Consider the following 16567-nt stretch of genomic DNA (forward strand, 5'->3'; position numbering starts at 1 on the left):
GCCTGGAAATAATATGATTGGGAAACTGATGACAAGGAGTTCTAAGGAAACGATTGTTATTTTTGTTAGGTCCCATTGAGTCAGTTTTGACCAATAGTGACCCCAAACACAACAAAATGAAATACTGCCAGATCCTGTACCATCAGCACAATTTTTCCTGTACTATGGAAGAGATGAGTAGACAGAATTCTTTGGATGAGTAAAAGAACTCAAGATATTTGTTGTCTTAAATGAATGCTCACCATAGAGGGATGTCCACAGAGGAGGATTTTAACCATTAAGTTGATTGGAAGATACATTTTGTAGATACAAGTCAGATTAACCTCAGACAATCCTGTCATTGCTCACGAGCAAAGTGACAACAAAGGCAGGAATGTAGTTCACGCGTGGGCTCAGCAACATTCACTTGTACTTCACAAAGCTGATCTGGATATAGCCTTGGTTGAGGGTCCAATCTGAAAGCAACAGAGACCAACACTATGACTTTTTCCTGGGGTGATTAGTCAGCCATCTGTTTGCAGATTAATTGCATTATATCGCTCCAATCCTGTAGGGGACAGAGCTTTATTTTTACTTGAATAAATATAGACCTGCACCTCTGCATACAGATTTGCCCTCCCTTCATACAGTGTTTTTGCCAAATCTATCATCTGAGCTGCCAGAGACTTAAGATTCAGAAAAAGACTAAGAACAAAGGATATTATTGCTGACATTGAGAGAATTTGCCTGAAGAAAAGAATGCCAGAAAGATGTCTGCTTATGTTGTATTTCTGATGCTATTGCATTCAATTGTGTAGACCATAATCTTTACATCCATCAAGAGGCAGATGCGTGAACAGAACAAGGAAATTCTGTACAGTTTAAAATCTGGAAGGTGTGCATCAAAGGTCGTATGTATCCTCTCAACATAATTATTAAATCTGTGTCCTGAGCAAATGTTTAAAGAAGCTGTATTATATGAAGAAGAATATGGTGTCAGGATTGGAGGATGTCTTATTAACAACCTTGATATACAGATGATCTTACTTGCTGAAAGTAAGGAGGATTTGAAACACTGATGAATATCAAGAATTGCATCCTTCAGTATGGATTATGACTCAATGTACACGAAACCAAAATTGTCACAGCCAGACCAATCGGTAAGAGCATTATAAATAGATAAAACATTGAAGTTGTCAAGGATTTCACTTGGATCTGCAACCAATCAATGCTTATGAAATCAGCAGTCAAGAGAGCAAAGGACGCATTTGCACTGGGTAAATCTGCTGCACAAGACCTCTTTAAACTGTTGAAAAACAAGGATGTCACTTGGAGGACTATGGCTCACTTGACCCCAGACATGGTATTTTCAATTGCTGCATATGTATATGAAAGTTGAATAAGAAAGCCCAAAAAAGAGTGGATGTATTTGAATGTTGGTGCTGGCAAAGCATATTGAAAACACCATGGACTGCCCAAAGAACCAACAAACCTCTTGGAAGAAGTACAGCCAGAAAGCTCCTTAAAGGCAAGGATGGTGAGATTTTATCTCACTAACTTTGTTATCAGGATGGACCAGTCCCTGGAAAATGATCTTAATCACGCTTGGTAAAGTGAGAGGCAGTGAAAAAGAGGAAGACCTTGGACAAGATGGATTGACATAACGGCTGCAACAATGGACACAAAGATAAGAGAAACTGTGAAGATGCCACAAGACTGGGAAATACTGTGTTCTGTTGACCATGGGTTGTTAGGAGTTGCAACCAACTCTAGGGCATGTGACAACACTATCAGAGCATTGACAAATGTTGTATCTATAGTTCTGGGATGCCCTGGGATATCCTGGTATCCCATTCTTACCTCCTTCTCTTGTTCTCTTTGATCTCAAGCCAAAGTGGTTCATAAGACCTCCTTTCACATTCTTGCTTTGGACTGAGGGCTTTCTAGGCTGTACTTTGTTTGAAAAAATGCAACATTGTAGGTTTCCCCACCCAGGAAAGCAGAGGGGCTTCCTCTGAGCTCGTGAAGAGACTCTCTATGGTCACCAGACTCCATATATCTGTTCTTGGTTCTGAGCACTACAAGTCCACAGCTTCGTGTAAATTTCTCAGGTGCAGAGAAGATGAGCTCCGCTGTGGTCTGAAGGAAGAAACTTTCAGTGGGACAGTTCATCCATTCCTGGGTGATTACCTTCTTAGGATTAGTGGACTCACTGCCCAGTGATGTGCTGGGGATGGTTCTGCTCTGTATTGAGGACCCACAATGGGATTGATGAATGCAATAGTCACTTAAGGCAAGAAGGTTATGAGCCACATCTTGGGTGCTCCTGGGCAGGAGTATGGTCACAGGTTTGTGCGCACAGGGAAAGCACACTGGCTTTCATGGTGCTTGAATTCTATGGCTATAAGGTTCTTCAGACACTAAGTGCTGAGAGAACCTGATGTTATCACTGGGTATAGCAATATCGAGGGGACCTCTGCTCATTCACCAGGAGGTGTGGAAGTTACATAATTTTGTGTCAACTTGATGAGTGTAGGGGTGGAGTCTAGCCTGTCAATGAGGTCACACCCTGATGGTACCTCTGTGGGTATGATCTTCTCATAAGGCGGACCAGACAACCTCCCTTTCTCTCTATGCCTTCACCTTCCAGCTGTTGAGTCACTGGGAGAGCTTCCATAATTATGCTGAAACTTGTGCCATCCCTGTGATGTAGCCCCCACCATTGGATCTACACAACGTTTCACCCTCAAGCCTGTGATCTTCTGCATCCTACAGTATTGCATGTGGCTGTGTGAATCTGAAAAGGGACCTATGGACTGGTATTGTTTGTTTGTTTGTTTATTTAATCATTTTATTGGGGGCTCGTACAACTTTTATCACAGTCCATACATACATCCATTGTCTCAAGTACATTTGTACATATGCTGCCACCATCGTTTTCAAAGCATTTTCTTTCTACTTGAGCCCTTGTTATCAGCTCCTCGCTTTTCTACTCCCTCCCTTTTCCTCCCTCCCCCATGAGCCCTTGATTATTTGCAAATTATTATTTTTCATATATTTCACTGTCCGCTGTCTCCCCCACCCCCTCATCTGTTATCCATCGCCCTGGGAGAGAGTTATAGATAGGTCATCGTGATCGGTTCCCCCTTTCGTCCCCCACCTTCCCCTTACCATCCAGACATGGCTACTCTCAATATTTGTCCTGAGAAGTTTATCTGTCCTATATGTTCCAGCTCTTATCTGTACCCATGTACATGCTCTCATGTAGCCAGATTTGTAAGGTAGAGTTAGGGTCATGATAGTTGGGGGGAGGAAGCATTAAAGAGCTAGAGGAAAACTGTTATGTTTCATCGGTGTTACACTGCACCCTGACTGGCCCATCTTCTCCCCATAACCCTTCTGTAAGGGGATGTCCAATCGGTTACAGATTGGCTTTGGGCCTCCAGTCTGTACTCCACCCCCCACCCCCCACCCCCCATTCACATTATGATTTTCTTGCTCTGGGTCTTTGATACCTGATACCTGATCTCATTGACACCTCATGATCACACAGACTAATGTGCTTCTTCCATGTGGGCTTTGTTGTTTCTTAGCTAGATGGTTGCTTGTTTATCTTCAAGCCTTTAAGACCCCAGATGCTATATCTTTTGATAGCTGGGCACCATCAGCTTTCTTCACCACATTTGTTTTGCACCCGCTTTGTCTTCAGCAATTGTGTCGGGAAAGTTAGCACCTCAAAATGCCATATTTTTAAAATAAAGTGTTCTTGTGTTGAGGGAGTACTTGAGTAGGGGCCCAATGTATGGACTAGTTTTGACTTATGAACTTGATCTGGACCGGGCTGGGATGTTTTCTTGATATACAATTACTTCTTGATATAAAGTTATTTCCTATACATACTCATATATATATATATGAGTTTGTTTCTCTAGTCTGCCCAAACTAGCACATTATGGTACTTTGGGAATGGGGTCCTAGGGAAATAAATCATGAAGATAGAGAGATACTTATATGATCTCTGCCTCATGGCAGTCTTTCTTTTTTGGCTAGATTGAGATCAGATATGTCCATGCAGTTTACTGGGTTGTTTTCTGGGGGGAAAATTAAAATCATGGAAAGTTAAAGTTTGTATTCTTTTCTCTGGTTGTTGTCTTTGGTTATTCCTGTTTGATATGACAGAAGTGAGTGTGATTAATGTAAATGAGTTAAGTGGGCAAAACGGCCCCTTAAACTTCTCTCTGCTTAAGCAAAATGGCTGCCAGAGGCCTGTCCCTGGCTTGAGGTAGCCAGAGACATAAGGACATATTGCATATGAATAGTTTAGATAAGGAGTGAATTTAACTGTTTTAAGAACCATGCCTAGGATATGTTCTTAGGTTTTAATGAGGTTTTCTGCCTATTGTTATTGATATAATGATTGAAAGAAATTATATTTGGTAAGTATGACAATGGAGAATTTGTAAGCTTGCTGTCTTTCAACATTAAGTTCAATCTCAAAATGGGTTAGGACATGTCTGTAAAGAAGGTTGTGAAAAGATAAGCCCCACCCAGTGTCTTGATTGCTCAGTACATTTGCATTCGGAGAGACTTGAGTAAGGGCCTTTTGACAGACTGAAGAAAAAAAAAGGAACCCTTTGGCTTTTAACATTTTGAACTAGTAGTTTGCCCTAAAACTGGAAAAATCTGGAGCCTTGGAGGAACTCTCCTCCTTGGGACTGAATGCTCAACTGGCAGCCTGAAATGCTTTCTGGGTGACCACCTGGATCCACATGTGGAGTAGAAGTGACAGAAATGCAGCAATAAAGAGATGGGTTGAGTCTGGCCACTGACACCCATGGACCTGGTTCACAGGGAATAGAGAAAAAGATGAGAGTGGCTTGGATGGTCTGAAGTTTAAAGGATTGTGGAACCTGAGCTGATGGCATGACCTAGCCCAAGGGGTCTAGGGTTCTTGAGATTTAGGATTGGCCCAAGGTCAAAAGAAAAAAAGGCAAGGCAGCCAATGGACACCTTGGTGAAGTTAAGTGAGGTGACCTGGGATGAGTTGACCAGAATCTGACTAGATGAAGATAAGATTTTTGAGCTGATGAATTGTTGTGTAGTGTGCTGACTTTATGGATGGCTTGTTCTGATTTGGCTTTGCTTGTGGGTGCAGACTCACAAAGTACCAACTGGAATGAGAATTCTTCACACCAAAGAACATGTTTTTCTCCTAAAAGCACTGAGCTGATATAAGTGGGCAGTATGGAAGTGGCTAGCTTAAAATCTTTCATAGGTGAGGTAATATGTTCATAGAATTATAGGATTATAGTTTACTTGTTCACATCAATGCAATTGTTAGGTATAGAATATTTTTGTTTGGCTCACTTATAGAATATTATGTTTAAATGAGGCTGACACATTTTGAATTGTATGCATTTTAATTTTATCCTGTTATGCACAAATATGATTTTACTTGCCTTTCTTTTAAAAATTAAATATGGCTAAAGAGTTGTGTAAAAGTATCAAGTTGACAAGGGGTGGTCTGTGGTAGTTACATAATTTTGTGTCAACTTGAAGATATGAGTGTAGGAGTGTAGTCTAGCCTGTCAAAGAGGTCACGGCCTGATGGTCCCTCTTTGTGGGTGTGACCTTCTTATAAGGAGTGTCTTGTGAACCTCCCTCTCCCTCTTTGCCTTCACTTTTGGGCTCTTGAGTCACCAGGAACTATAGAGCTATACTGCCAGAGCTACACTGAGACCTGTGCCAGCTATGTGATGTGGCCGCCACTATTGGATCTACATAACTTTGAACCCACCAGTCCCTAATGATCTTCCTGCATCCTGAAACATTGTATGTGGCTGCGTGAGTCTGAAGAGGGATTAATAGACTAGTATCAGAATTATGAACTGGTATTGGATTTATGGACTTGATCTGGACTGGTCTTCTATGTTTTCTTGATATACAATTACTTCTTGATATAAAATTGTTTCCTATACATGTATGAGTGCCAATGAATTTGTTTCTCTAGTCTACCCCGACTAACACAGGGGGGAAATGGGAAGCTTCAACCTCTGCTCTTGCCACTGCTGTTGACATGCATTTCTCTCTGCTGTTGGGGCATCGTATTTACTTCTATATATGATCTTCATATTTAAAAAGAGAAAAATAACTTTCTACCAAGGCCTAAAAATTGTAGGTGACTACAGACAAAAATGAGCTGTTTTATATTGTTGTAACAATGAGAACAATGTGCTTGAACATTCCTTTAAGGAAAAACAATTCTGAATTATTATTATTTTTTAAATAATTTGATACATGCTTTATTATTCTAGAATGGTTATTAATAGATTTTTGTGGTGAATTTAGCTCTTATGGAATTTAGCAATGGCAGGTTCCTTGACCCAGAAGGCAAAGGGGATTCTTTATTTTTTCTTTTTGGGTACAGTGTACTTTATTTATGATACACAACAAGGTAGAGGTCTCTAAGCCCCTCCCCTTCCTTCAGGTGGTAAGGGGATTCTTTTGAGTTTAGAAGGAGCAATCTTGATAGTCAAGAGACACCATATCTGGGGTTTTTGCCCCTGGATATTCCAGATTCACACTTTCATGTAACTTTCTCATATACAGGAAGGATCATCTCAATAGTGGTATGGGGGAAGGGATTCTTGTTGCGAAAGTGATTTTAGGAGGCCTCACTGAAAACTTTCATACACACACACTAACACTAACACACACACACACACACACACACGCACATATATAAGGCATCCTCTCTTTTAATAATTTCTCTTTTAGGCAAATTTATTTTGTAACAGCTTGTCTTAGGATAGACACTATAGAAACAACATATTAAAAGGCTTTGGAATAATACAGGGCTCAAATATGGAGCTATTTTCAAGATGCAGGAATTGATTATTTTTGAGAACTTTGTTCTAAGATTCATGTGAGGAAGGCACCTATTGTATTGGAGTCAGTGTTGGGGTGGATAAGGATGGAAAGTAGAGGTCAACATAGTAACTCTGGAATCCAAGACCATGAAAAAGATTCTGTGTGAATTAAAAATTTACAATCAAGATACCAAAATGCTCCAATGTGAAAGGAATCCTTGTGTTTCCCATTTATAGTCACATCTGCTTGGTGCCCATTTACCAAACTTAATCTCAGGCAACCAGTAATATAGCCTTCATTTATAAAATTCTACCATTTAAAATATGTTACATAAGTAGAGTTATGTTTCAAGTAACCTTTTGGTATTGGCATTTTTTCCCATTCAACATAACCCCTGAATTTTTATCCAAATTGGTGAATGCATTCATAATTTGTTTCTTTTTGTGAAGTAGCATTCATATGTGCACCACTTTAACTATATGTTGAAAAGCACATAGATTGATTTTTGTTTATAGCTATTAAGAAATAATGCTACTATGAATATTTGTATACATAGTTCTGTGTTGACTCTTGGAAGAGAAAAAGACAAGATAGGAACAAATCACTCAAATGAGGGAGACAATCCATAGAGCCATATAAGGATTCATGGTTATACTACTAATAGAAAACACAGACAATTTTCACAAAACGATGATTGACAGGAGATCACAGTCAGTAATATAACCAGAGAAATGACCATGACGGGAAAATGACAAAATGACAAAAATGCAGAATAGAAGTCTCTGGGCTTGGTTCTGAGGTCCTCTGATGAACGCTTGATGGTTAGGCTATGATTCATGACCTTTGGGTAGATACCTTGATTTCCATCAAGGGTATATCCATAGCCCTCCATAAGCTGACTGGGAGAGCGATAATCTGCCATATATACTCGAGTATAAGCTAACCCGAATATCAGTTGAGGCACCTAATTCTGCCACAAAAACTGCATTTAAAATGTGCTGAAAAACTCAGCTTATGCACGCATATCTACGGTATGTTCACACACATACTTTCTGAGAGCAAAGCTTCTACTACATTGCTGGTTAATGATGAGAACTTAAAGGGAAAGTACATTTATGCCCAGACTGAAAAATGGGCTTAAAGCTCTCTGTAGGCTGTCTGGGGGAGTGGTAGAAATCCACTTCCAACCACATATTGCCTGAGAGAAAAGCTTTTTACTTTGTTGGTAAACAGTGCAAAAAAAAAACAAAAAAAACCAACTCAGTAGAAGCTGAATCTATGTGGAGACTCAAAAATAGATTTGAGGAGGGATATGAGAGTATGGCTCCAGAGGACAAGCAAGGGCAGATCTCCTCCGCAAATACCAAAGAAGTTCCACCAAGAGGGAAGTCCTGTGCTCCCTTAAAGCCAGGAAAATAACATAAAGACTAGGTAGATGAAATGTTCTTGAAGGTGGGATAGACATTGCTCGCTGAGTGACTGACTCTCTTTCACCACTGACCATTGGCAAGCAGCAGAAGCTGCATTTGTGGCCCAGCCACACAACCCTCACACCACCCCATCCTGAAAACTCATTCTTCCTGATCACTGAGTCAGCCTATACGGTCAAATATCTTACCACGCTAACCTCTGGGAGCCCAGCGTGGTTAGCAAATACCATTTTTAATGTTTCTCTTTTCTGGCTTTCCTCACCTGTACCCCTCCCCCATGCCCCCCTCATCTGCAATGCAGCCGACATGTACACACAATGACACTACTGGAGGAGCAGGAATCCCATGTACACTGTGGTTTTATTTTTCACTCCATTTTGTTTTCTTTCACCTTAGTATTTTTATCTAACAAGATAGCACTTCTAAAAAGATTTCTATTTCAATTTTGGGGGGTTAAGACGCTGTCAAAAATTCATCTTTGGAAGAATATATAAGAATATATTCTTACTCCTTCCCAAAGTAATTTGACTTTCTCTTTATTTTCAGAGATTTTTAAATGGAACCATCAGATGTGTTTATTGCTATTGTCCATCAAACTGAGGGGACAAACATACATGTGTCATTTTTCAACAGCTAGAAGGTGTGCATATTTTAATCAGTTTGATTGCAAAACTACATATTTGAAATTGACTTTGCAATATCTCTCCCTAAACAATAGATACTTATGTTAGTCATTAAATAATTGGGCATATGCGTGGGAAAAGGAAATCTAATTCTTAAAAATTCCTTCACAAGTTGGATACCATCAACTGTAGACTGGTACACATACAAACATGATTTTATTGACGACATTCATCAAGACCCACTTACCCTGGATATCTGCCCCCTCAATCCCTCATGTTAAGGCTTGGCCACAATTTTATCAATTTCATTCCATTCACCATCACACTCACCTCATCTCCCTGCCTCCATTTGTGCACCCCTGCAATTCATCAACACCAATGTGACATTTCCAAAATGAAAATCAAATGAATTCACTACTATTTGTAAAACATTAGGCCATAGAAGAGCAAGAAGTGGAGCAGGGAAGGATTCCTGCTGGTCACTTCTCTAATCTTTGTTCCAGTTACACCTGTTCCCTGACATCACGTCCCTAAGCACACCCACCACCAGGTTCCAAAACTTCCCCTACTCAGTTGGGAGGTTCAAATTCAGTTACAGGGTCTTTTCTCAGTCATCTTTGTTTTGAGCAAAACTACATGTCATAGGCTGACCAGACGTGTTGCTCTGAGCTGTATTCTTTGTGAACAAAGGGGTTTATATATTTCTTTGCACCTATCTGCTTATACAACTGTACCAACTGTAACTGAGGACAGCAGCCATGCATGGCTTAGATTTTAATCTCAGTTAACTATGACTTGGGGTTAGAGTGTAGCATAAAAATGTTAGCTGAATAAATTAAAAATTAAACAGTTGATGTCTCACCTCTTCTTCTTTGTTTAGCAAATTACACATTTCAAAACGCAATTCAGATGTTACTCCATCCAAGGAACCTTCCCTAAATCATCCTTCCACTCTTGGTTAATATGTATTCAATAGGATTATTGAGCTTTTTATTCTAAGTTTATCAGGCAGTACTAAAAGTTCCAATTAATAAATACCCACTATGTATCTTAAGAGTGGCTAAATTAAGCCCTCACTTAATGTATGCAGATATATTTATTACCAAATATATTTAGTAACAATTTTTGTGCATAAGTGGACATGCTTTCTAAAGTAATTTAGCATGTTTCTACCATAATAGAATTGTTTTAAGATAGGTGTTTGGCAAGCAAGGGCTGACATTTTAACTAATTGATGGCATCCCGGTGATGCAGTGGTTAAAGTTCCAGCCTGCTCACCTAAATGCCAGCAGTTCAAACCCTTCATCTGTTTTTTGGGGAAAAGATAGAGACAGCTGCTTCCCTATATTTTAAACATTCAAACCATTATGGGGCAATTCTGCTCCTCCTATATGGGCACTATGAGTCAGATTCCACTCAAGGACAGTGGGCTGAGCCAATTTGGGAAGTGTAGTGATTAACCACTCACCCGCTAATCAAAAAGTGAGCAGTTCTAACATTCCATTGTGGGCGAATTTTGTGCCCAGTGACTTCTATAACAATGTACATCACTGGCAAGCCTAAGAGATCATTTCCTTCTGCCCTATAAGGCTGCTATAACTAAGAATTAATTTGTTACAGGTTCATTTTGTCTAAGAAATGAATTTCAAATACATAGGAAAACACGATGAAGAACAACGCAAGGAACACTCATATAGCCCTTACTTAGGCTCATCTATTATTACTGTTTTCATTTTGCTTCACTATTTCCATGCCTCTCTTTTTGGAGAGTCAATTTGACTTTTACTTCTAAATAGTTTTATTCCATGTTTCCTATGAATATGCATAGTCTTCTACACAATAATAAGACAATGTGGGGGGACTAATTACCTAAAAAGTAGAGAAGAGGAGGGATGAGATGAGGCACTGTGATATGTCAGGAATAACATAGGCATAAGATCCTAAAATTGTAATGGTAGAAAGCATGGAAAGACATTTACTACCAAAATCCACTACTTGGTAGCTTCTTGAAAGAAAGGCCCCACATTCAACCTTTTTTTCAGAGCCCCAGTGACATCTTTATTCCTAAAACTATAGATTAAAGGGTTTAGTACAGGAGTGAGGATGGTGTAGAAGAAAGATACTACCATGTCCTTTTCCGGATTGTGGTAGGAGATGGGGATCATGTAGGTGTAGCTTGCAGTCCCATAGAATAGGGTGACCACAGTCATGTGGGAGGAACAGGTGGCGAAGGCCTTCTTCCGGCCCTCTGCAGACTTCATCCTGTGGATGGTGATGAGGATCAAAGAGTAGGAGCTGGAAATGACTATCACGGGGATAAAGATCATGAGCACACAGCACAGATACATGAGTGTCTCAATGAGTGACATGTCGGAGCAGGAGAGCTTCATTAAGGCAGGGACCTCACAGAAGAAGTGCTGTATCTCCCTGGATCTGCAAAAGGGAAAGGTCATGGTGATGGGAGTGAGCATGAAGCCATCCACTGAGCCCAAGAACCAGCAACCAGCTGCCAGGAGGAGACATACCCTGCGGTTCATAAGAACTGGGTAGCGGAGGGGATGGCAGATGGCCATGTACCGATCATAGGCCATGGCAGCTAGAAGGAAAAATTCTGATCCTCCTAGTGTCAAGTAGAGGAACATCTGTGTCCCACATTCAGGCACTGAGATCTTTTGGGCACCCGTGATCTGGTCCATGAGCATCTTGGGCACAGTAACAGAAATGTACATCACATCCATAAGAGACAACTGGCTGATGAAAAAGTACATGGGAGTGTGGAGGTGGGCATTGGAGTGTATCAGGAAGATCAAGATGGAGTTTCCAGAAAGGGCCATTAGGAAAATCACAAAAATTACCACACAAAGGAAAATTGGGTCTTTCGATAGATGGAAGAATCCCAACAGGATGAAATTGGAACCTCCAGTGTGGTTGGTCAGCCATGGGGTGTTGTCCATGTCCATGTCTCACCTAGGGTATCAAGGAGATCTTTGGTTTCACAGATCACTCACATGTTCTTACCAGTTACACCATAACCCAATTGTGCTAACTGGAGAAAATCCCATGGACTGTAGAACTTCTGAGGATTATAAATCACTTGTAATTAATCAAATGTACCAGAAAATAAGTGAACTCCGATTTGTGTGTTGAAAGAATTTGCAACTTATAATGAAGTTGCCACTGGTGAAGGTTCCCTGTATAAACATATAATGGGGACTTGAAAAAGTGCCCCCCAGAGGGAAACACTACATGTAAAGGAAAGAGGGAGGGACACAGAAATTGACTTCCTTCTTTCCAGAGTGATTGTTATGGCATTCAGAATTGAATTAACTTCTCGAGTTTGGAGACCAAGCTGGTATCCTAACATTCTCATGGTTTGGCTGTTCTCCGGAGAGAGAACAAAGGCCTTAAAATCTGCAGGCAAATTGTGGCATTAGATTCTGCTTCCTCTCTAAACCTTCATTCCCTTGTCCATTTCCCACAAAGGATAAAAATAAAGTTTGACCTTAATGTGTGGTGAGGGATAAATCAACTAAAATAATGACAAAAATGATCTGCTCTTTTTGTAGTTCACTTATTTTATTTTCCCCCTTGCTGAAGTGGACCTTTATGAAAAATCCATCAATTTTCTGTCCATTACATGTATCACCAAGATGAAATTTATCTCCATCCTGTCCCACTACTTGCTCTAAGTTTCTGGTGAAAGCAAAGAACTAGCATAAAGAAGGTCACTAACATTTACCAGATGGCATTAATAGCTGTCATAAACTTTTTTAGTTTTATTAATCCTCACAACCAATCTTTCATGGAAACTGAGATGCAGAGAGAGAAACTGAAAGACACTAAAATGCCTCTAATTCCAAAACCTCTGAACACAAACTACACATAAGGAAAAGCAACACAACAAGTAGACTCAAAACACCCCTGGTCTGACTGAAATGAATTATTATTAATAGTTTGCTACACATTTTTTCTCAAGGAGTTTAAACATTTGAACGAAAAACAAAAACAAAAACATTTGAACGTTTCACTTCCTAAAGGTATGAACTTTAAAAGCACTTTCCTGAAAGACAGAATTAATAATAAGAGCCTCTTGATGGGAAGACTTAAAAAGTGGTTACAATGGGGAGATCTTTCAAAAAGATCTTTCATAAATAGATGTTAGTACAACTATTAATAACAGTTTCAAATACTTTTTTAGACTTCCAATACTTCCATAAGCTACTTTTGATATTCAACATACTGGATGTCTAAATTCTGGTGTGTTGTAGGCAATGCTGCAACCAGAGTTGATGTAAGTATCCAAATATCATGGACACATTGCATAAACACAAGTATAATCTATCAAATTCATCACACACCCCACAAAGATGGAAACTGAGTTATATACAAATGTTCAAAACACTTATGTAGAATGCAAAACATACCTGCTGATCTAATCTGTATGTTCAGTCAAAATTAAGCAAGAATTATTGCAAAGAATGGCTCTCATGAAGCCCTCAGAGTATAATGGAACAGTGGGGTGGAGGGAGCGCAGACAGTCAGGACACGGACAGTAGTAAATCTCTCGTGTAGGTTGTAAATGGGTCTCCGGTATTATATTGTATTAAATGGTCCACCTGGGACAGCAGATAAATGAAAGAACACTGCGTCTTCATCCTTCATCATTCTTTTCAATCTTACTCTTCTCAATCCTACGGCTTGGTTTTAATGCCAAAAGTGTAGTACATATTTAATTTTGGAAACCATTGATAATGGTGGCAGAGCAATACAAAAGCTTTATTTGAAGATCGCTACATCTAGTACTTTCATACATAATAATCCACTAGAACCAATGGAAACCTTATTTTCTAAGTTTGCAAAATAGAAAATTCAGGTACTATATGATCACACAAGTGGCTGCAGAGCAGACCCATAATTTAACCCTGATACAGGGCCCAGAGCCTGTACCTCGTCAGCCTCAGGGCTCTGAGGAAACCGTTTCTACTCTCCAAAGTTCTTCAATTTGACTTTTAGAAAACAAACTGTTAAATTAATCAGAAAAAATATATAATTCAAATATGTGTTTTAGTGTTTTCAGGCTATCACTCATAATTTCCAGTGAAACTAAAATCAGTCTCTTTTCTCTGTAAAATTTTACTCTGAAATCTCTCCCCAAATATAGGATAAATAGATGTTATTTCATCTATAAATTATTGGAAATTTAAAATCTATTTTATATATTATAGTAAGTAAGCATTTAATAAATATTCAGAAGAAAACACATTTGCTTTTTTCATAAAAATAGATTATAAAAAATAGGAAGATTTTGAAGTAATATTGTGAAGAAAGTAGGAGGCATCAGAGTAAAACCATTTGAGGACATTAGTTACCCTTTGCTCCTCCAGTTCTGTCTACAAGCCTGTTTGAATCACCATCAGATGATATGTAAGCCTCATCCTGGTGAGTGAGTGGAGTGTGGTCATGGATAAGTTTGTAAAGAGAAGCAGGGAAATTACATCACCCTTAGTTTTTCTCTGCCCAGCTGGGCTGTGACTGAAAGTTTTTGTTGATAAATCCCTTCTGGGATATTGAAAAATAATACAATTAAGAAGTTCAAAGAAACTAATAGCTGTATGCATTGTACTTTTAAAATTCCTTTTCATGTTTTTTCCTAATATTTTATATTTAAACTCAATGTGTATTAAAATCTTAACCAAAATTAGTAACTATTTTATGTCTCATCATTAGTACTGAAATATTATCAATTATGTGTTAGACTATATATAACTTTTGCCACTTTATCTCTCTGTATGTATGTGTGTATATACCCTAATAATTTTAATGAAAACTTGTAGTGACATTTTACTGCTCTTCCATCTTTTACATTTATAGAATCTGAACCTCAGAGTTCAACTGGCAAGACAAAGATGACAGTATGAATGTGTATTTGGGTCACAACTCAGACTGAGACTGCGCCCTTCATATCTGTATTTCCATCACTCTTCCTTCAATTACTGATTGTTCTCTTTCAATTAAGATATAAATGTTTGCTTTTATTTTAAAAGTTAACAGTTTGATTGCCAAAGAAAATCTAAAAACAAACAAAACAAAAATAATATAACCATGCGAACAAAATACTGCTTCAAAATTCTATGAAGTCTTCAAATTTTTATTGAATACATGCTATATACCAGACTCTATGATAAAACATGGAACAAAATTGAGACAATCTTACTATCTTGCAGCCAAATATTTATGAACCTTTTATACGCATATGTTTGTTTGAACAGTTTCTATCAAATTCTCACTGTATTAGACTTTGGGAATATGTAGCTTGTCTTGAAAGCTTTAGTTTAGAGACTATCTTTTGTTTTTCAGATCTTCATTTACTTAAAGTACCCTGTGCTAAAGCTCCAGGGGGATAGCCTGTGGATGGTACTTCTGGACTCTTTTGCTAGATGGCTCCTCAAGATTGTGAACGTGAAGTCACTGGGGTTGTGGGGAAACACGTGAAGAAGGAGAGGAAGAAAATATTTTCTTCTTTCTATACATTTATTATGTCAGAATTAACTAGCCACTCTGGATATTGAATATTTATATTGAGCTCAAATTTCTAAATAATAAATCATGCTTCAATGAAAATAATTTTGTTATAACAATTTGAATATATTTGAACTTAAACTACTTGAATATATTTGTCCTTAATTACCACACAGGTATAAAATTTTTCAAGGATATCAACATACATTTAATTGATTTTTCAGAGGGTTCTGCAAATTCTCTTACAACATCTAGGTTCACTTGTACTGTCATTAAATTTTATTCACATTTAAATACAGTGAATTAAAGTATATATACATATCATGTATAATGTCAAGCATTAATATTTAGCTTGAATAATAAAATCAGAGGAGACAAGACAACAGAGAATGACATTGGGGATATCTTTGGAAAGGGTGGATGTTATTGTTGCCTTCAAGTTGGTTAGGACGCTTACTAATCACATGAACAACAGAACAAGACATTGCCCAGTACTATGCCATCTTCATGACTATTGGTATGTTTGATAATAGTGTTGTGCCCACCTTGTATTTTGAATACTTTCCAATCTATAAAGGTAGAGAGCTAATCTTTTAGCACTGATCAGACAATATTCTGTTGTGATCCATTCGGTTTCCATTAGCTAATTTCTAAATAGATTGCCAGGCCTTTTTTTCTAGTCTATCTTAGACTGGAAGTGCTGGTGAAACCGGTCCATGTAGGTGATATTTTTGTTATTTGATGTACTGTGGCAAAGCTTCCAGCATGATTATTACAGGCAAACCACCACAGGATGAAAAATTGACAGGTTAGTGATGGATAGGATAGATAAGAACCTTTTCCTCAGCAAGTGACATTTCATCAGACCCACGAATGGACCAAGGATGAAGCTATGCCAACAGAGAGAGTTTAGGCAAAGGGAACAAGAGAAAGGGCCCTGAGGAAACATCTCACTTAACATAAAAACGACAATAAGATGTGACTTCAATGTGTAGAGGCATAAAAGTGAGGTTATAATAAAGCCAAAGGGCAGATCCTTCATGCTCTTGAAGGATTTCATAATGATCCGGAATAATTTACAGTGTGCTTAAGAAAAGAAGTAACTGTAGGTTTGGAGGAGGAAAGTCCTCATCACCAATTTTGGGC

The 16567-nt window shown here is 38.6% G+C and overlaps 1 protein-coding gene across 1 annotated transcript; it reads right to left on the reverse strand.

Moving 5' to 3' along the window:
* Nucleotides 1–10893: 10893 nt before the first annotated feature.
* On the reverse strand, nucleotides 10894–11856 carry LOC101653914 (olfactory receptor 2T5-like). The gene has a single exon (XM_004697192.1). It carries the CDS (start codon nucleotides 11854–11856, stop codon nucleotides 10894–10896), a length of 963 nt encoding a protein of 320 aa, XP_004697249.1.
* Nucleotides 11857–16567: the final 4711 nt, after the last annotated feature.

The sequence above is a fragment of the Echinops telfairi genome, unplaced genomic scaffold, assembly GCF_000313985.2.
Source record: "Echinops telfairi isolate 266 unplaced genomic scaffold, ASM31398v2 ScPeMD7_7469;HRSCAF=8507_0, whole genome shotgun sequence".
Lineage (NCBI taxonomy): Eukaryota > Metazoa > Chordata > Mammalia > Afrosoricida > Tenrecidae > Echinops > Echinops telfairi.